The 22,370-nt window shown below is 35.6% G+C and overlaps 1 protein-coding gene across 38 annotated transcripts in view; it reads right to left on the bottom strand.

The window, feature by feature from the left end:
• The window catches only part of LOC123745767 (zinc finger and BTB domain-containing protein 14), a 191,875-nt gene that overhangs the window by 117,545 nt on the left and 51,960 nt on the right, over positions 1-22,370 (bottom strand). The window contains exons 6-7 of one of the 38 annotated variants that reach the window (XM_045726694.2): positions 4,387-4,603; positions 377-436 (exon numbers count right to left, since the gene is read on the bottom strand). The exons of 29 other annotated variants lie outside the window; for them this stretch is intronic. In XM_045726694.2, coding sequence (XP_045582650.2) covers positions 396-436; positions 4,387-4,603 — 258 coding nt within the window. In that variant the 3' untranslated portion in view covers positions 377-395. Of the gene's footprint in view, positions 1-244; positions 437-4,386; positions 4,604-9,038; positions 9,883-11,766; positions 13,395-13,665; positions 17,973-21,597; positions 22,367-22,370 lie in introns of those variants that run through there. 8 more of the 38 variants (XM_045726693.2, XM_069317666.1, XR_011225743.1 and 5 more) reach the window with 8 other exon arrangements.

Here is a 22,370-nt window from a genome sequence, read left to right on the forward strand (position 1 = left end):
GGCCCAGATAAAAGCACTCAAAGTACACTTATAACTAAAAAAAACTTAACATACCCTGTTCAGTCTCAATTATTCTACATAATAAAAACAGCTGTTCCTACTATGCATTGTAATTAATTTTATGATTTAACATATGAGCTTTCAAATTTCCTTTCTCAGCAGATCGATAAGGACAGTATGTACAAAAATATGGTTTCTCTCCTGTATGTCCTCGAATATGAGATTGCAAGTGAGATTTGCGTGTACTTCTATAGGGACAATAATAATATGGACATGAAAAAGGTTTCTCCCCAGTATGTTTATATATATGTTGCTTGAGATGATCAGTATGTACTGTAGTGTAGGAACAATAGCAACATTGCTGAATCTTGGGTACCTGAGATGATCTTGTGGCATCACTCCCACCAGTCCTCTGACCGACGGCTTGTAGTCTCACCTGTAGAGTGATGCTCATCAATTCTTGGGCGTTTCAAAGCAACACAATAGCTAAATATGTATTTCCAATTAAAGTTGCATGTATTATAGTGCTTATAGGGAATTAACCATATTATATTTGCCTGGATCAATTACTTGGCATATTTTATGAATTAAAATCTGTAAAGCTTAATGAAGAAATATACTGTAACATAAGTAGGGGACACAGGTATGTAAGTATGTAATAATCATAATTTTTACAACACGTAACAGTTCAGAGGAAAATAGAGAAGCCATGTAGGAAAAGAAAATGAAGATACGCCTCCAATCACCATATACTGTTTTCCACATTAACATCATGTAGATGTGGCACTGTCACACTCCAATTGCTCATCCATAGCAGTCCCCCCCCCCCCACCATTTTAAATGACTAGGTGTATAATAGTCTAATTTCCATGAGCAGTCATCCAAAAAATGCTGATAATTTCCTCGTAGTCAATTCATTCCATCTAGAATTACTCACAAGCATCTTTAATGTTTCTATTCACACTCAATCTCTGATCCTCAGTGTCAGTACAGGGTATTAGGCCTCCCTCCCCTCTGCCTACCTTAACAGTCACTTGAATACAATTTCTGCACTATCAACATCCATGCATTCACATAATATGACCAAAATAGCTTGATCCACTCACCTATAGGTTTGAATTTCCTGCTTAGCCGTCCATACCTCTATACTTCTTACTCTCTACTCTCCTGAACCCACAACTTGTCCCTTTACACCACTCTAACGTGACTCTTGAAACTCGTATCACACACCAGTGTTTCACATCTGTCCATAATGATAGGCAATATCACTCCTAAGCAATCTTCTCCTAACATATCTTTCTTTCTCATTTTTTCAAAATAGGGTTTACATTGCACTAACCTTCTTTCACACCGACTCCTTTTTTGCTAATTACAGAACCCAAGTTAAACTGACTGACCACTTCTGGGTGTTCTCTACTTACTAATATATTTCACACACTAAATTTCCTCCTCTCTTCGTAATGAGAGTCGAACCTCCATTACCTTAGCCCTATATACATCAATCCTTTCCTCTGTACTTGGTAATTGTCTCCCAGAAGAATTGCATATATAATATTACATGAACAGTAAAGTGCATTACTACTCCTCTTACATGCCTTCTTTAACCACTGCACTGTGCAAAGCGCCTTTAGGCGCTTTCAGAGATGTGCTACTTTTTTTTAACTAGGCTATATTTTTATGTTTTCTAATGTTTTCATTACTCCTTGTGATTTTAAATGGAAATAGTTGAGTTTGGAAACCTTTTGACATTAACTTTACCTAAACATTTATAAAAACAACAAAAATATTTCCTTGACAATTGCAACTAAGAAGTTTTTGCCGAAAACAGGTGCGCAGCGCGGTGGTTTAAAGCAGCATATACCCAACTGACAGCTTTTAAATGTCTTCTACCCTACTGCACCATCAATAAGATTGATTCACAAATCCTTTTAAAGAATTTCATACTACCATTAAGGTCCCCCATTTAGAAAAGAATTATCAGTCAAATCACCATTGAGATGGCCCTCATATCCTGAATTATACGGGTAGCCACTCTTACCAAAACTTTGCCAAGTACAAAACAATTTCGTACCTAAATCTTTACGAACATCTTTATAGACGGACCCACCTAATGGATACCTTTAATGTTACCCAGATGAATAGCTGTACACATGAATAGTAAATTACCAAACGAATCTTTTTTCCTTGAAATCACATTCCTAGTGCCAATCACTTACTCCATAATATTACTGCTCTCTCAGTTAACATCTCTTATTACACCACTCTTATTTTCTCATGAAACTACTATTTTAATCTTACCCCATTACTATATCTCACAGGGAGGGAATTATGATCATTACCTATTTTTATCTACATAAACACAGTACCAACACTCATATTTTCTAAATAAGTTTTTACCTCACCAGCAATTACTAGTTATTCAAAACTATAGTGTCGTAATTTTGCTCCAGAAAAGGTTGTTAAGTTCTGAAACATTTTCATATGCCTTCTACATAAAGTAGCACACAGTATATTCAACAGCTGGCCCTTGTAGTTACATTAACAATCTTTTGTAATAATGTTATGGAACTTTCATATTTCTTATCTTTCCTCAACAGTATGTGAGAGAGAATTGCAATGAGGAAATATATGAGAGATTTGGAAGCAGTGCAAGTGCTGAGGGTGAAGCACAAGAGTGGTACCTAAGTGGTATTCACATGCTAGCAGAATGTACGAATCATTACAAGAGGAAGGGGGGTGTTCAGAGGTGAAATAAACATACAAAGTGGAGAGAGACCAGACATCTTTCTGGGAGAGAATGTAACAACACCTGGAACATTTAATTACTGTACATCTATCAGTCTACCGAGATGTGCTTTAGAGAATTGCTGATCATCCAGATACTGTACACTAGTTCAATACTTGGCTGAATTCTATTTTTAGGACAGTATGAAGATGGAAGATGTTTCCTTTTACACAATTTAATTTGTATTTACTGAACTGACCACCATCACGTATCCTTGTTTCAGTCTCATTTACAATACATAAAATATATTTGCTTAGTGCTTAATACTGGACTAGTTATTTGCATACATTTATGGAGAACTTTGAAGAAAAGATAAGGGGGCTCAAATGGAAAACAATTAAGAGCAAAATACTGTAATAATCAATGGCAGGAAAAGTAATGCTCAAGCCATATAAAAAATGTAACTGGTTACAGATAAAACAATGTAGAAAAAATAATCTTTAGAAATAGCCAACTGCAACTAGATTTAAAACACAAAGTAATACTGGTAATAACAAACCCAATAACAGTTAAAGATATAAAAGCACTGTACATGTATTTATCATAAAAATATTTGCTGCTTAAAAAACAACTCGTTGCAGACATGTCGGTACTTCATTCAGCTGGGCTCTAGCAGACTCGAACCCCAGACCTGCACGTGAGGCAGAGGCTCTATCCACTCGGCTATGAGTAGTCTTAATAAGGAAAGATTCCGGAAGCAACTACTGCTGCTATGCTGGAATTTTCAACTTTCCCTGACTACTACTGAAGCTCAGAAGAAGTAGTGCTCCATGCCTGCGTCACATTAATTGTCATCTACACTTCCGTGAAAATATGATTATTTCCACGGAAGTGTGGATGATAATTAACGTCGGTATTAATAAGATCAGCAAAATTTGATGACCAATTTCTTAATAAATGTTCTCCAAATACATAATACATGTTTTATGTAAGGTACAAGGCTTAGTTCCTCTTGCTTACATAGTAAGCATACTGTACCTGGATTTGGTTCTGAGAGTTTCTCATACTCTTCAAGCCACTGCATCCATGGCAAAACCTAAGCAAACTAAGACCGCTCTTTTCACACAAAATGCTGCTGCCGATTCATTAATTTCAGATTCTCCTGCCATCACTAAACAAAATTAAGTTCTATATATCAAACAATTATTCAAAAGTAACAAATCAACAAATATTGATTTTATAAAAAATTATATAAACTAGAAAACCTAGTCAATAAATAGGGAAAAAAAAAAAAAAAAAAAAAAAAAAAAAAAAAAAAAAAAAAAAAAAAAGTTTAAGAGGTAAAAATAAATAATATGGTCATAAGCTAAAGAAAATAACAGAGACAAGTTGACAATGATGACACCATGACTCATATTCCTAAATAAAACTAAATTAAAATTCTAACCGATTTTTTTTATATTGATCTTTACACCAAAATTGTGAATGGCAGCCATTTTTGTTTTACCCTAACCCAATAACATGAGCATGAAATCAATTCTGTATATAACATACAGCTTAATTTCTAAATGGTTATCTGTGTTGAGTCCATGTGTGCCTCTGCAAGCTAAATTTTTGAGTAGCACGAAAAGGACAGAGTGCACATGCATACGGTCTCTCACCACTGTGTGTGTAAAAATGCCTCCTTAGATTCTCTGGTTGTGTGGTGCGGAAAGGGCACTGTGAACAAACGAATGGCTTCTCTTTGGTATGTGTGCGGATATGCTTCTTCAGACTGGTGGTATAATAGGTGCCGTAAGGACAGTAGGGACACCGGTGAGTCCTTCTAGCGGTGGTGAGGGCTCCAGCTCCCATGGCATTTCTCCGCTCCACCCCCACCTGTAGGGGATGCTAGCCTTAATTATGTAGCAGGTGGGGCATTTCCTCTCACATTTCTCATTCATAATGAATAAATAACCCTAATGTACCCCTTAAGGTAATGAGCCATAGCACAGCTTATCATAAAATTCATTCCTCAAAGACTATTCCTGTTAATGCAAATAAATTTAGTGTACTGTGAATCTTTCTCCACCATAATTTTGACTCCTCTGCGTTAATAAATGCTTAATATAAATACAATGTAATTACAATCTGTATACATTGCTATCATATCAGCATAATATATATATATCTCAGGATAATAGCTCAGTTAATGTATATAGTTCATGGCCAAGTAAACAAGAACAAGATACACAAATGCTACTTTTGTTTCAACAGTCTATCCCTAATCACATACAGTATTTGCAGAACAGCAATTTCCATTACAAATCTTTATCTTACAAAATATAGCAATAGCATTAAGCATCTGACTACTATCAAACAAGATGCTACTGTGTGTTTACCACAAATGACATGAAAGACTTATGTCATTTGATGAACTGGAAAGGAAAGCCATATTACTGTATTACCATTTCAAAATAAAACAATGCAGAGACTGCTGGTTATCATCACGGTGTCTGTGCTGGAGCTAATAGAGTGGCACAGTACAAAACATTTCCATGCAGATTCAGCTCTCAGTAAAATACAATGGGGCCTTGCAATTCCAACACTAACTAGTGTAAATAAATTCTTCTACACTGTTTAAGATACTACAAATCTTCAACTAAAAGGTTGTGAAAATCATTAACAGTACAGTACTAGTACCGTGTACAGAAAATTCAATACCACTGTCCAGACTTCTGGACTTATTTAATATAACATATTTAATATTTTCCATGACACAAGAACTTTTGAAGAGAGATTAGGTGTGTTAAAAGAATTTATGGAACTGTCCTCATGCATCAAAGGATTGCCTGCCAAAAATTTAAATGGAGATTTTGTTAAGGATATTAAAAGAAGCAGCGGGAATACTAAGTAACCCTCTGTTTAGGATCTAAGTTATTAGCAAATAGGAACTTCCAGAAACCTGAAAGATTGCAATAGTGGGACTCATTAAAATAACTAGACAGATGTAATTTCTTAAAACTACAGGCATGTGCCACTGACTGTATACTTGCAAAGTAAGAAAGAAAATAATCAGAAAAAGAACAGTGGATCACCTGGAAATGACTAATTTTGTATCAGAAAGACAACAAGGGCTTGTGAAAGGGAATTGTATGCCTTACAAACCTGACAAATGAGTTTTACAAAAAGGTTGCCTGGATACAGCACTAGGAAGGATGGATGGATGAATTGCATCTTCCAAAATTGCCAGAAAGCCTTGGACACTATCCCCTACAAAAGGCTGACACACAAGTTGAAAAAGTGGGCTGTGGAAGCTGGAACATTATTGGACTGGATTAGAGTGTACTGTACCTGACAAATAGGAAGTAAATTATCATGAAAAAATAAGAGTTAGGATGGAGGAGGGAAGTAGAAAGTGGGGGGTTCTGCAAGGCTTGATACTTAGATCACTTTGACTAGCAAGATTTTGTTAAAGCTGCAACTCCTAGAACAAGATGCCACAGATTATAGAAAAGGAAAACAAAGGTGCCTAAAAATATACGAAAGTCCTCTTTTGCAAGCAATATTGATGGTTGGAACAATTGAGGAGATGGATGCCAAAGCAATCAGTAATTTCAAAGCATCATACTACAAAAATATAGGAAATACAGGATACAATGAATTATCTTATTATCCTGTAACAAGAGTTGATAAAACATTGTTGTGGCATTTTCCTGTTTAACGTTAGTAAATATACGTGATGTACAGTATTGGGTTGAAGGTCAGATCACAGAGGGTCATTACGGGTCACAAATGCCAAGAAACCAATTATTCAATTGAGGTTCTTATAAGAATACAGATGTGAAATTAAGGCTTTCGGCAGGTGACCTAATGCTAGTTAAATACAATTACTGTACTGTAGTAATAGTATACGATTATTCTAAGTGCACATTAAAGACAATTATCCAACTGAACTACATTTGTGTGCCCTCTTAACACATCTAGAGCCTCAATAGCAGAAATCATACAAAATTGTTAAATTATTGCATCTATGAATTGACCATAACCAAAATGAATGTGAAGGAACACCAACTGTTGCAGTCACAAACCAAACCCTGAGTTGTGACGGAAACCTCAGTACTTTTACTTATGTTTTGGCCTTATATACTGTTCTGTAATATTCAGAATCACAGAAATGCTAAACATGAAAATTTAAATGTGGCCTTTCTATTAATAATAAGACATTTTTAACGTAACAGAAAAGTTAATTCACCGAAATCACACTAAAAATGATCAATAACGTGATGTTTTCTGAAAAGTTATTTATGTAACCCCGAGGGACAAACACGAGAAGTTAATTTGAATAATTGTCTTTAAAATATTAACTTTCAATCTTATAACAATGTTGATTGCACTTATCTGGCATAAGGTCACCTGCTGAGAGGAATGACCTCTTGTACTCATAATCTGGTATTATCTGTAACTGTGATTCAATAATTGGTTTCTTGTCCCTATCAGCCCATAATGACTCCTCTGCAACCTGCTCTTCACTTCACTGCTCTCTCATATATATTTAAATACTTTCTTTATCCATACCTAGTAGCATGCCTCTCGACAAAAAATTACGTACACGAGGACGTAATTTACGAGGAATCATTATGGGCTTACGAGGAATCATTATGGGCTTACGAGGAATCATTCCTAATTTCTGAACAACCATTATTAATTATCATCCCAAACCACTGTGTCCCTACCTACCTCCCACGTGTGTGCTCACCCCCGAGTTGCTCAGCGTTGTTTGGTCAGTTAAGAAATGTGGCAGCATGAGATAGTAGCAATGGCCCAGACTGTCGCTTAGTGTGTCATTGCAGATGTTCCCCCTCATAGTTTTATTTTGCAAGAAATACAAAACATTTTGCCCCTAAAGCTTCTCAAAATGCGGGGTATGTGCTAGCCAAGATTTAAACTAGCAGAAAACATAAGATAAAATATAGTAGGATGACGAGAAAAAAAGTAGAGCTTGCATGTAAGTGGAATCTGGTACTGTACTGTATCCCAGTGACACGCGTAAATTTAAAGTGAGGAAAATTATTTAAGACTAAAAATAAGACCGCTTATTCTTCAAATGAGATACAACCATCCAACCATAGTATGAGTGATATGTACCAGCCTAAGGAAAATTCATTAAACCCTTAATATAAATTCAGTCAAATAGTGCATTGAACATGCATGGGATACTCAAACCAGTGACCTTGAAGCATAGCTAACAGAGACTTCGACACCAACTGATATCTTTCCTCCGGGACAATGTTGCAGACAATGCAATTTTAAAGCACGGAGAAAAGAAAATGCTTAAGTACTGTACTTGGAACATGGTGCATTTTTAGTTTAAACCAAGATTTCATGAAAATTTAAAGAATATGAAACAACACCTAAAAAGTCTACCAAGAGTACTCAAACTGAAACCTCTTGTGTTCCTTCTCAATGTAACCTTGTACCTTCTGCATCTCATCCTCAAGTTCCAACTTATACCTCATCTTAAAATTAAGACCACCATCCTTACCTAGACATCATTCCAAGATTGAATGAGGAGCAACACCTGGACTTTTGAATGGTACCTAAACAATTATTTCACATTTGTTGTACTTCCCAATATTCAACTGTACAATGTGTGCCTGCACAATATTGTGATGCCTTTAATAAACCTGTTTTGTGATAAATTTTCAGATATAAAACATATATTTGTAGGGGTGTTTGGATAGGTGGTTAGTTATCCTGAAAAGCTAGGGGGGGGGGATTTAAAATTTTGTTGCATAAATTCAATGGTGTTTTGTCCGAACTCACCAATATATGTTCTGATCTGCTTGCTCCATCAACTATAATCTTCAATTTATTTAGATAGAAAAGGTGGTGGTGGATGATGAGTGTTGGGTTGACTGAAATGGAGATTAATGGTGATGAGGGTAACCTCAGCAGACTGCCTTTTACCATGTACCTAATGCCATGACAGACTTTAAAGCTCCTAAGCCATTCATTAGTGTATGAACACTGCTCAAGTAGTGCTGTGTACAGTCACTGAGCAAACTAGTTCCACCTTTATTGCACATTTTTGCTCAGACCGCCTGCCCCATCAGTTACTCAAATTTTTTTATCTGAATAAACCCCAATCAGATAACAGGCATTTTTGGATAACAGGCATTCGTAAAGCATGTGGTTGAGACACACACATACACAAATTATAATATATATATTATATATATATATAATGTGTGTGTGTGTATGTATCGATATATACATAGTATATCGATACAATATACTGTATATTTAAACTGTAGTTTAAATATACCAAAGCTTGTTTGCATGTGCTTTTTATTTACTAAGTTACTTAAAATTAAAATACATTACAAAGGAGTATTGAATCAGACTACAGTAACTTGGCACTGAACATGCAAGATGTAAATAAAATTCAAAATAATAATGGGACAACCCACTCCTGGCAAAATATGGCTGGCTACATAAATAGCTACAAATTATCAAATACTTTCAGTACTACTAATAAATATAATATGCAATATTTTCCTAACAATCAGGATATTATTTAGCACCAATTATTTTGCATGTCATACTGCTTTTAAATGAGGAACAGCAAAAATATTAAATCTTTACAAATAAATTTTATCTACAAATTAAAATCTTTAATGAAGGCATACATATTAAGGGAAATGTTTGAACATTATTTACTACAATAAAACACTATTACAAATAATGAAAATATTTCAGGTACTAGTTTGATGAGTCATCATGTGACTTTTCAAGTTCCCCTTCTGAGAACAGCGGTATGGACATAAATTACATCCATAGGGTTTCTCTCCGGTATGGGTGTAAACATGTTCCTTCATCCTTTCCTTCTGAGAAGCACGATAGTTGCAATATGGACAAGAATATGGCTTCTCTCCAGTATGAATTAAAACATGTCTTTTCAAATTTTCTTTAGTTGTTGCACGATACGAACAATGCGGACACGAATAGGGCTTCTCTCCAGTATGAGTGTGCATATGTCTCAGTAGATGAGTGTAATTAGTTGTAGTGTAGACACAGTAGTTACAGTGATGCGTCTTGATGGTGGAGGCGAGGTTCTTCCTAGCTCCTGCAGCTCCTCTTCCACCCGTCCTCACACAGTCACTGTTCAGCCCCACCTGTTGGTTATGTCCAGCTTACTCATGGTCATCAAATCTTCTTGACCCAAATATTAATACCAAAATACTATAAGTACTTTCAGATTTAAAAACAAAACTTCGCAATCACTGGCTGGTTAAAAAAGTGTTTCATGGAAACTAGTAATTATCATAATCAGTACAAAATTATATTTTAGGAAATGCATATAATGGCAATATCTATATACAGCACCATAAATTGGAATAATTGGGAAAAGGAGAGTGAAAGGAGAGAAATATTATCTATACACAATATTTATATACGAGTGTGTTTATAAGGTACTGTATATACATATACACAATATTTATATACGAGTGTGTTTATAAGGTATATCCCAGCCTCAAATCTACTCTCAGTACTACTGAAAATCTGAATTCCATCAAGCTTAATTTTAATTATTAGCATTAAAAGATGTAAACAAATTAAAACTCATTATATGAAGATATACGGTTATTATGAGCCCGGGGGAGTATCCAGGATACATGAAGGGACTAAACAAATTCCAAAATGTATTGAATTAAAAGTAACCTAGCATTTACGTGTATATTGAAAAGGATCTACTATAAAGCTGATATATACTACAGTATATGTAAACGAGTGATGGTGGCTAACCATGATAACAGCACAATATTTCACAAATGCAATATTTTAGTTGCAATACAGTATTGGACTACATAAAATGAATGTAAAACATTTTCACAACATCCATCAATTAAAAACTTCCATCCTGATATTTTTATTAATAATTAAAAGCCTAATTATCTTTTGCAAAGCTTCAACACCACCACCACATTCATAAGGCATGTTAACCTTAGCCTCAAACTTTAAACAAACTTCCTCAAGACATAAAGCAGCTTTTCATAATGCATTTATTGTCCAAGGAAATCTATCAATGCCTAAGAAGTCACCCACACAACTCCACAAAAAGAGTGTCTTCAAAGAACATCTACCCATCTCAAACCAATCCACAAGATCCATTTGTCAAATCCTTCAAAAAGTTGACTAATGGATGACCAAACAGAACCTGAAGTACTTGTAAGAATTCCACATATAATTCAACTAAAAAATTCACATGATAAAACTGTCAATAATTTTTTTCATCTAGTAAAACTGTTGCTGAGAAAACCTTCTGATCAACTACGGGACATTCCATACAAAATTGCACAGTGCCCAACTAAAACTGGTTCAGATGTTCAAAGCTAAAGTTGATACAAATAGACAAGTTCACTGTTAACGCTTACTTTTGCTTTTAATATGAAAAAGCTGATCTGTGTGTGGTGGCAAGAAAATAGAGAAGACCGAGTAAAACAGAAGTGGGGTAGGGACAACATAATAAAGAAAGAGAAGAGCAGAAAGGTGAAAAGATGGAGTGGATGGATGGAAAATAGAGACAACAAATAACGGTATGAAAGAAATGGAGGTGGAAGTGGTAAAAACTGCATGGTAGAAAAAAAAAAGAAGGGGATAAGAGTAAGATGGAGAAGAAAGGGTGGAGAGGTGGGAGAGAGAATTAAGAAAAAGTAGGGGGAGAAGGAAGAAAAGGAGGGGAGAGAAGATAGAAGAGCTGAGGGTAGAGGAGGAAGACAATTGGAGAGAAGGAAGAGAAAGAGTAAGAGAGAGAGGGAGGGGAAGGACTGAGGAGAGGGGCAAATAAGTGAGAGTAGAAAAGAGGGATGGGAGCAAAGGGAGGTAAAAAGAAAAGGGATGGGATTATTAAGAAGGTGCCAAGGATAAGGGATAAAGAATGGGACTAGAATGAATGATAAAGAGGGGAGAACGGTAGAACATTTTGCTGTACGTGACCATAATAACATTATAAGTAAAAAAACAAAGTTGAAATAAATGCAAAGTCCAAAACAGGCGAGCCAAAAAACATGTTTATTTCTTCGTTGCATAAAACATTCTTTGTTCCAGCTATTATCACCTTACATAATAAATGTAATTATGCCTCCTCCGACCAGGCCTCCTTTTTTGTTACACACCCCCCGGGAAGCAGCCCGTAGCAGCTGTCCAACTCCCAGGTACCTATTTACTCCTAGGTAACATTGGCATCAGGGTGAAATAAATTCCGTGCTAATAATCTTATTTCCTTTGTGCCGGAGCCTAGGATATATCGCCCATTATATTATTATAGGACAGGCAATACTGTAGCATACATACATGTAAATCTTAAATGCATGTAACTGGTATGAACAGCAATTATATATGTTCAAGTTATTACTAGATGGAGCGTAAATGTAACCAGCACTGTACAGTATACATTGTAAAACAAGTTTCATGATATAAAACAATTATTCTTTAAGCCAACTGACAAAGCTAAAGATTAATTATATTGTTCAAGTTTAAATGTAAATACAATACATTTGAACAATAAAGAACAAAATTTGAATTATAATATTTATAAGACAAATCATTATGTAACCATAAATTGTGCGCTAATCTATTCAGCATCAAATACAAAACGGATACTAACATTAATCTTACATACATGATGTAAATAACCCTGTAAATGTTTCCCAATCAAGAACTAAGAATGGTCAAATAAAAAACTTTAGCAAATAAAACACAGTACTGTACAGTATTTACTTGTCACTCAATTATGTTACAATGAATTCACTCCCAACTTATCATATCTATAACTAAATTACATTTTACTTATTAAATAAAAAAAATGACTAATAGAAAGATTACGTTTCAAGTGTATATTTTATTTACAATGATTAATGAGTACATCAACATAGGCAGTTTAATGTTAACAAACTTATTGAACTATTTCAAACAAACAGATTTATTACATCCTGCATCAGATTAATTACCATAGCTTTAAACAATCAAAATGGTGCACGATTTCCTTGTAATAGCAAAACAAAAAAGTTACCGTAAGCTAATTCCTCAAAAGTTAAAAAGTGGCTTAATTAATATAACATTTATTAGATACCATTTTAGGAAAAAAAAATGAAAGGGGGGATGTCAACAATAGATTTAGATAAATAAAGTAAATTCTCCTTCATATAATAAAGGAGAGGGGGTGGGTTTAAAAACTAATAAATCTGCATTTAAATGCAAACTCGCCTTAGTTCAAATATTCAGCTTAAACTTGCACCCCTTAAAGTGTGTTCTCAGACACTTGTATGCCTTTATGGTAAGCAAATGTGGGCACCGAATATTACATGTGAGTACGAATATGTCGCTTCAGGTGGTTCTTATAAACTGTCCTATATTCACAATGTTCACAGGAAAATGGCTTACTTCCTGTGTGAACAATAATATGAGTCTGCAATGTACATTTCTGACTAAACCTCTGTGAGCATAATGTGCAACCATACGGCTTCTCTCCCGTATGTGTACGTAAATGCCTCTTTAGGCCTGTACTGTAAGTAGTGGAGTATTTACAGTAGGGACACTGATGAAGTTTTCTTCTTGGAATGTGGTTCACCCAGACACTGGCAGCCTCTCCTTCAAGAGTCCTCAAACAACCAAGGTCATGCCCCACCTGTAGGGACACACCCAGCTTATGAAAGCAAAGGATATAGCAAGCAATCTGATTCTACTGCCAAAATAGAAGCTGCCTACCACCTCTGCCAATACCCTTATATTTTTAAATTAAAATCTTAGTGAAAGCCCTAAAAAAGAAAAGAAAATGCACAGAAAATGGCATGGAAACTTAAACATTAATTATCATTTAGAATTACATGCCATACTTATATCAAAATACAATAACATTTATAATTAAAATTAAAAAATGCTCCCCCCCCCACTTCCTCTCTGTACAGTTAACTTTAAGCTACGCATATTTCCATCGCAAGTGGATGACTGAGAAGGGTCTCATTGGGCTAAGCATATCTTATAAGCACAGGATAAAGTATCGAGTATAGGGGTAAAAGTAGATTTGTGTTTCAATCACAGCTATTTAAATCAGGCAACCCAGGTCTCTCTGCGATGCATATCTTACAATGTAAACAGCGATGCAATTGTTTACAATGTAAACAATATCATATAACAACTGAGCTGGGCTGAGCTTGGGAAGTAGAACAACTCCCAGAACCCCATCCAGATACAATCCAGGTACAATTATTCATGTCAAGCCATTTTACGTATAATTAAACATATAGTCATGCAGTGTGTGTTGAGGAAGACGTCAATTAGATGGGTGTATGGTTGGCAGGGGTATGGGTGAGGTCGAGTTATGAGAAAGGGGAGTTTATGGATTCCAATAACAGTAGTGGTAAGGATTGAATAAGTAGTGTATGGGTGGTTGCACAGTAGCTGGTAGTTGAGGAAATAAGTATCTGATGGGTGGGTATTGGCATATGGTGAGTAGGTATTGGTATATGGTAGGTGGACAAAAGTATAGGTTGAGGTTTGAGTGTGGGCCTTCAAGTTGAAGGGTTTATATGGCAGGTGGGGGTACATACCTATCAATCACCACACCGGGTGAGGCCTAGCTCTTTACATCCCACCTACCCATTGTACCTAATGCACTATAATTGAACTATTATGATACATGCTTGATGAGGTTTTGGGAGTTCTACTTCCCAAGCACAGCCTGAGGCCAGGTTTGACTTGTGAGAGTTAGGTTCACTCCTATTTATCATTTCACTGGGTAGAGCTACTCTGCAAGGCTATGTCTAGCACTTGTCAACACCTGGTGCTCGACCTTACTGATGCTACTGATTTGTTCTGTTTCACTTTGTGTTCTATCACTTCTTTGTTTGTTTTTATTTACATACACCGTGCTTTTATACCCATATATGCATGATACATGTAAAACCCAGACAATAATTATTTAAATAATCATATTATGATGACCGCATTCCCCTATTAACATTCGTGATGATAACCGCAGTTATACCATGAAATGGTCGCAGGATCTTTTCATGGGTCAAGATAAACTCCATTGCATCCACATAGACTATTATATCCATATATGCATCATACATGTAAAACCCAGACAATTTTTTTTTTTAAATCTTCATATACTGTAACTGCATTACTCTGTGAAGCAACAATTGACGAGAACCACTTTCTATGGGTTAAATGAAGTTTTAATGTTTGCCAGTGTCACATATGTTGATGGTTACCCTGTTTATATGCATTTCAGGAGATAGAGTTGGAATTGTACAGTATTCCTAAATCCTTTAATCTCTCTTATAATTGTCTTCCCCTTACAATGTAGATACCTTCTGGTCTCCTTTTTCCCTTATTTTTCTCATTTCTCTTCATTACTTAACACTTGTTTCAATTGAATTCTAGCAACCATTTGTTTACCCAATACTGGAGTGTATCATGGTCATCCTGTAACCTGAAACTTTCTGCAGTCCTCCTCAGTTTCTACAGTCCCCCATTACCTGTCACATCATCTGCAGACATTACCATGTATGAGCTCATTCTCTGAAATAGGTCTCACATAAATTTGGAACAGTAGAGGTCCATGACCAACCCTTGTGGAATTCCACTTGTTACCTTCCTCCAACTGAAATCATCATCTCTGGTTGAGAGTCTTTGCTTTCTTTCTGTCCTTAAGGTATCTACAGTATCACCTTCCATTTCCTTCGCCAGATTTCCTGTTCTTCACTATTCTACTCACTCATCACCACCTTCCCAACCCTTCACCACTTTCCTGACCCTTCACCAACTTCGAGACCATTTACCAACTTTCTGACCTTTCACCAACTTCCCGACCCTTCACCATCTTCCCTACCCTTCACCACCTTCTCTATCTTTCACCAGCTTCCCTTAATCCCTTGTAAGCATCTTCACGAAATACGTTCTGTACATCAATAAACTGCATACGAGAAACTAAAGCTTTATTTAATATGCAAGATGAATATTAGTGCGGATGGAGTTTTTTTTTATTTAGCAACATTAGAAATTAAGAGTAATTTGCAATTTTATGCCAAGGAGGAGGAGTGGGGGTGGGGGAGGGATTAAGTGGCATGCGGTTCAACCCCGACCCACCTATGACCATCCCCAGATAAATACCCATTGTATATCTATCAACGATTCCAAGGATCAACATCTCCACGGCAATGTCTCTGAGCAGACCTTCTGGTTGGTTGATCTGGTCAACCAGGCTGCTTGATGTGGCTGCTTGCAGCCTTTAGTGAGAGTCACAGCCTGGCTGATCAAAGACCAGTCATCCAGCGGTGATCAAAGACCAGTCATCCTGCAAAGTTTGGTCTTATGTCAAGTCTTTATGAATTTTGTTTGTTGATGATGAAAGCAGTTTGTAGTGAAAATTGGGATGCTTCTGTTACAGTGTAATTACCTAAGTGTAATTACCTAACTGTAGTTACAGGATGAGAGCTACGCTCGTGGTGTCCCGTCTTCCCAGCACTCTTTGTCATATAACGCTTTGAAACTACTGACGGTCTTGGCCTCCACCACCTTCTCACTTAACTTGTTCCAACCGTCTACCACTCTATTTGCGAAGGTGAATTTTCTTATATTTCTTCGGCATCTGTGTTTAGCTAGTTTAAATCTATGACCTCTTGTTCTTGAAGTTCCAGGTCTCAGGAAGTCTTCCCTGTCGATTTTGTCAATTCCTGTTACTATTTTGTATGTAGTGATCATATCACCTTTTTCTTCTGTCTTCTAGTTTTGGCATATTTAATGCTTCTAACCTCTCCTCGTAGCTCTTGCCCTTCAGTTCTGGGAGCCACTTAGTAACATGTCTTTGCACCTTTTCCAGTTTGTTGATGTGCTTCTTAAGATATGGGCACCACACAACAGCTGCATATTCTAGCTTTGGCCTAACAAAAGTCATGAACAATTTCTTTAGTATATCGCCATCCATGTATTTAAATGCAATTCTGAAGTTAGAAAGCATAGCATAGGCTCCTTGCACAATATTCTTTATGTGGTCCTCAGGTGATAGTTTTCTATCTAGAACCACTCCTAGATCTCTTTCTTTATCAGAATTCTTTAAAGATTTCTCACATAATATATAGTTGAAGTTGTTGAAGTTGTTGAAGTTGAGTGTTGAAGATTGTATGTGTGTAGTGATGGTTGGTTGCATGTAATGATGCAACCCATCCTGCATTTTCATATCAAAGTCACCAATGGACAAATAATGGGGTACTCTAAATTATTGCTTACAAACATTCAAGTTTTTTTATGCGAGGGACAATAGGTTAGATTTGAGTGTTTTAGTACACCGTTTTCTGTTTGTTGTAACAACTGAAGAGGATAGGCTGAGTGGAGATAGTTAAAAGTAATTAAACCCATGACAACAGAAAATGCTAGCTTCACCTAATCTAAATTAGTATATACTCTCTGAAGTGTAACAAAGAAACAATTATAATGTTTGCTGTGCAAAAAGTAAGAATTTTAAACATACAAAGCTTTCAACATTGTAACATAATTAGTTATTAACAGTATTTTTTTGCTTTGGCTAAACACTTGTGCATCTCTAACATTTACCAAACCTTTATGATGTGCAGTTGGTTATTAATCTCTAACAGTGGGTAACTTTCCATTAGCTTCAAACTAACACAATCATTTTAACAAGTTAATTCAAAACCAAAATGTCACGACTTATTAATTAGCTTTAATGGTTTACTTAAAAGTATACTTATTGTTCAAACAATAAAAATGTTTTTTTAAGCACACAAAGACTAAAAAAATTTTTATTTGAAAATGGCTTTTCTATGTCAATATGTGTGTGTAAACTCTGCAAGTGGAGCTCAAAAAATACAAGAGAATGCTACCTGTATATATAACTAGAGCCAAAACACTAGCTGGAATACAATGAAAATACAGTGTTATAATAATAACCAAACTTAAAAAAAGTCCATTATCTGAGTGCAGAATGAGTGTTAGACCCAGCATGAATGCGAATGTGACGCTTCAGATGGTACTGAGTAATTGTGCTGTATTGACAATGGGGACAAGAATACGGTTTGTCTCCCGTGTGTGTAAGTATATGCCTCTGAAGACAAGTTGTGTACATTGTGGCATAACTGCAGAAGGAACACTTGTGCAACTTCCTTCTTGGGTTGCTGCCCGTTCCTGTCCAGATTCTTGGTGCCTGCCCTCCAGCCGTCCTCACACCATGAACGTCAAGCCCCACCTGTAGGGGACGCCCATCTTGTATAAGCACCAGAGATAGTCCCAACAATACAGTACTGTACTAAACGAAGTGCATAATACAAGCAGATAATATTAAAATATAAAAAATATGCTGCAACAGATACCTTTACCATATTATTTGACCATCTTTCCCCCTCAATTCATTGCAATGCATGAAGTTAAAAATATATCAAATCTCGAGATTGATTTTTCCAGACAATTTCTTCTAATTAATCTCCTTATATTAGACACCCTACATTTTCTCTCTAGTGCTTTAAATATACTACAAACTATTTGAAGAGGCTTAGACTAAAATAAATCTCTGTTGCTGCTGCTGACTTCATTTGCAGACCATCAATGGGTACCTCTACCTTATGGTCCTGCGCACTTGTGATCCTCCTATTATAATCTCTTAAGTCTTTTCCTCTGGCGCCAACCTTTGCCACTAGTGGTCCTTCTCATACCACTGAATTCTCTCTGTATGTCTGTGTGTATGTGTAATTACCTAAGTGTAGTTACATGATGAGAGCTACACTCTAGGTGTTATGTATTCCGAGTAATACTAAAACTATTTTTTATTATAAATCTCAATTACTAGAGAGCAGACAGGTCTTATAGAATAACATGTCATATAACGCTTTAAAAGTAGTGAGAGTTTGACCTTTACCACCTTCTCACATAACTTGTTCCAACAGTCTACCACCGTTTGCAAAAGAAAACTTGTTAATATTTTTCCGTCACCTTTGTCTTCTTGGCTTATAAATCTGTGACCTTACACACAGAAATCACAATAACGTGATGCATCAAAAACTTTGATGCATCACGTGGATTTGTTCATTAATCTGTGACCTCTTATTCTTAAGGTTGCCAGTTTCAGGAATTCCGCTTTATTAATGAATTTGGTCGATTCCTTTCATTATTTTGTAAGTGGTGATCATATCACCATTTTTTCTTCTATCTTCTAGCTTTGGTATATTTAATGCCTCTTGCCTATGATAGCCTTCCAAAGGCACTTATGAGTGCCTATGAAAATCAATAATTTGTTAACCTTCAGCAAATACCTTACAAAGATTATTCATACTTCTAAAGTTTTTATTTATACTAAAAGCATTTATTTCAAAAGTATTACAGAATACAGTGAATTAATGCATCAAATTTACAAAATTAAAAATAAATTTATCTGTGAATATTTTGGATTTGCCAAGGGGCAAAATAAACTTTTGTAAGTATTGAATCATTATAACTAACCATATATGGTACAGTACATGTGGAGAAAAAAAAAAGGGCTACATTTCACACTACAAATATAATACTGTAAAAACTCTGTATGCCATCTCAAGGAATTAGCCAAAGCAAGACCAGATGCCTTCATGGGAGGCAAACGTCAAGGAAGGAATTCTAAATCCCGACAACAAAAATCATATACATGCAGTAGTACTGTAAGAGCTCAGTAATCCGAATTCCAGAAATCCAAATCTTTGGGTAAATCGAATAAATTAGAGTTAAGAGTTTCTGACTGCTCAACACAATCAAAATTCGGATTACTGAGACTTCTGCTGAATGAAAACTTAAATAAATTAAAGTTCGAGATTTTGACTGCCAGCCCTAATACAAATTCAGATAACCGAGATTTATGGATAACAAAATCCAATTCAACTTTCCTTTTTTTAACTTTCCAGGTAAAGAATTTGGCTAATTTGAATGTTCGTCTAACTCAAATGGGAGTTGCCATATATAATTCAGATTACCCGGAGTAGACAGTACAGGCGAACTTCTAACATCGCTGCAGCTAATGTCTTTTTGTGTTTACATATCAATTAAAGATAATATATAAATAAAATGGGGTTAGAAAACCTATGATACTTACTGAAAATGAAGTACAGTACTGTATACGAGGGCTAACTTAAATACTGTATTGTCTATGAACACTGTATTTATACTGAAACCTAATTTTTTGTTCAGCTTCAATTAATGTTATTTCAGGTTCACCTGTACTTAAAGTTACACAGCTTTTATAAAAAAATAATGATTTTGCATTAAGTTACAGTACAGTACTTGGAATATAAAACTAATAAATATTTTAAGATAAATTCTTGAACATTCTTCTGAATAATTTGCTAGGTGATGCCAGGCAGTAACTCGCAATGATGCCAGGCGGTGTGTTCATCCCGTAGAAATTGGTTTAAAAGTTCTTTGTCACAACTTTAATTTCACGGCATACACATTTAAAACAAGTTAAAAAACTAAACCAAGGGCGGAAGGAGGTTTTTGGATACACCCTTGGCAGTTAACGTGCACTCTCCTTTTATTAACTTGAAAGTTATTTCTCATTTAAATAGCAATTCAAATAGAACAATTGCCAACATACCTGCATTATCATACTGTGCTAACTCCACAACACATTTTATATATAAACATAAGCTGCCTTATCAGACGTGGCACAAGAGTTAATTTTGCCAACCTGTCTAATCTAACACCATCTGTATATACCAATAGAATTCCCTCATGAAGCCATTAATGCAAGTTTGAGCCATGTTTCTTATACTTGTTACTAGAAAATTTAGGAGTTGTGGACACCTGCTATCAATGTTGTATTCTCTTAACTGTTTATGATAAACACCAAACCATGTGAGTTTATGATAAACACCAAACCATGTGAGTTTATGATAAACACCAAACCATGTGAGTTTATGATAAACACCAAACCATGTAAGTTTATGATAAACATCAAACCATGTAAGTTTATGATAAACACCAAACCATGTGAGTTTATGATAAACACCAAACCATGTGAGTTTATGATAAACACCAAACCATGTGAGTTTATGATAAACACCAAACCATGTAAGTTTATGATAAACACCAAACCATGTGAGTTTATGATAAACACCAAACCATGTGAGTTTATGATTAACCACCAAACTCTTATATTACAAAACGTCAATTACTTTCATCTGCCAATTAGAGTACAGTACATAGCCAGTTTTAAGAAACCCCAAACATTTACACTTTCAACAGTCACTGTTATAAGATATTTATATATTTTCTAGTTCCTATGTTGCCTGTCTAAAAGAATTAGCACAAAACAACATTCAACATTAAAGGGTGCAAATCGCGTCAACCGGGTCACTAGGGTAAACAATATTAAAAAGCTTTATGTAATTAATAAATTTCACCAGTTAACTGAAGTCAAGGTCATATATTCAGCATCCAATCTGATTCATGCTTACTATAAGGATGAAGAGAAAAACCAAGATAGGAGCAGACCATTTGTAAATAAAATTCTGCTTGAAAAAAGACTACTGCATCTACAAATCATCTATATACTCCCATCCTGGTGTTTCTCTACATTTTTGACAGAACTCTGTGCTACATTGAACTTACAAGGATAAGAGAGGCTGATAATGTTGATTGGTTGAATACAGCCCAAAATGTTGATAATGGAGATGCCAAGCAAGGCGCAGACTTTACTGGGAGATAAATAAAATATACTTCATACTGTGCTTTGCGTTTTTTATGCATTACTGTTGTTTTCATATTGATTGTTATCTAGTTAACAACCTTATACTTTGATATTACATATTTATTATTCTCCTCTATACTGTTACTCTTTTTACCCTCAAAGGCATAGATTCCTAGTTCAAACTGTCTATAGCTTTTACCGCACTGTTTGGCTGTTTACCGCACTGGTAAAATTGTTTACAGTGGCTACACATTTTTTAAATATCACTCGAGGTCCCAATGACTCTTACCAATCGTTTCTAAAACTGCTCTTCAGCCTGTCACTAATGGCATAATAACAGGGATGTTCCTTGAACTATCATACCTATGTCTTGAAAGTTACAAGCCAATACGTAAAGGCATTCATCCAAATATACATGATCATTGCAACTTTGGAACAAAGAAACAAAATTAATTCAGGGATACCTACTAAAAGTATCTAATTAAATGAACTGTTATTAAACTGAAGAGAAGCAACTGTAACTTCCTTAGATGAAAATGGCAATGATAATTTGCTATACAGATAGATGATAACTAGTACCATTTAATCATAAACTAAAAGTATAATTTTAAACTATAAAATGTCAACAAGTTTTCATCACAGTACTGAAACTTGACTAGCCCAACACTATACAGGTACAGAAAAAAAGTGGGTTATGAAAATGGAATTTTCCGCATGTGAGTATTTATATGAGTGCGCAGATTGCCTTTCTGAGTGAATCGAAGAGAACAATGAGGACAGGGAAATGGCTTCTCTTTTGTGTGAACACGGATGTGACTGGTCATGTGTGTTTTCTTCTTAGTAGAGTAGACACAGTAGGGGCAATGATGCATCTTGACAGTGGCGGTGAAGCCCTCCCTTGCTCCTGCTACTCTTCTACTGCCAGAGAACACCTGT

This window comes from Procambarus clarkii, chromosome 88, assembly GCF_040958095.1.
Source record: "Procambarus clarkii isolate CNS0578487 chromosome 88, FALCON_Pclarkii_2.0, whole genome shotgun sequence".
NCBI lineage: Eukaryota > Metazoa > Arthropoda > Malacostraca > Decapoda > Cambaridae > Procambarus > Procambarus clarkii.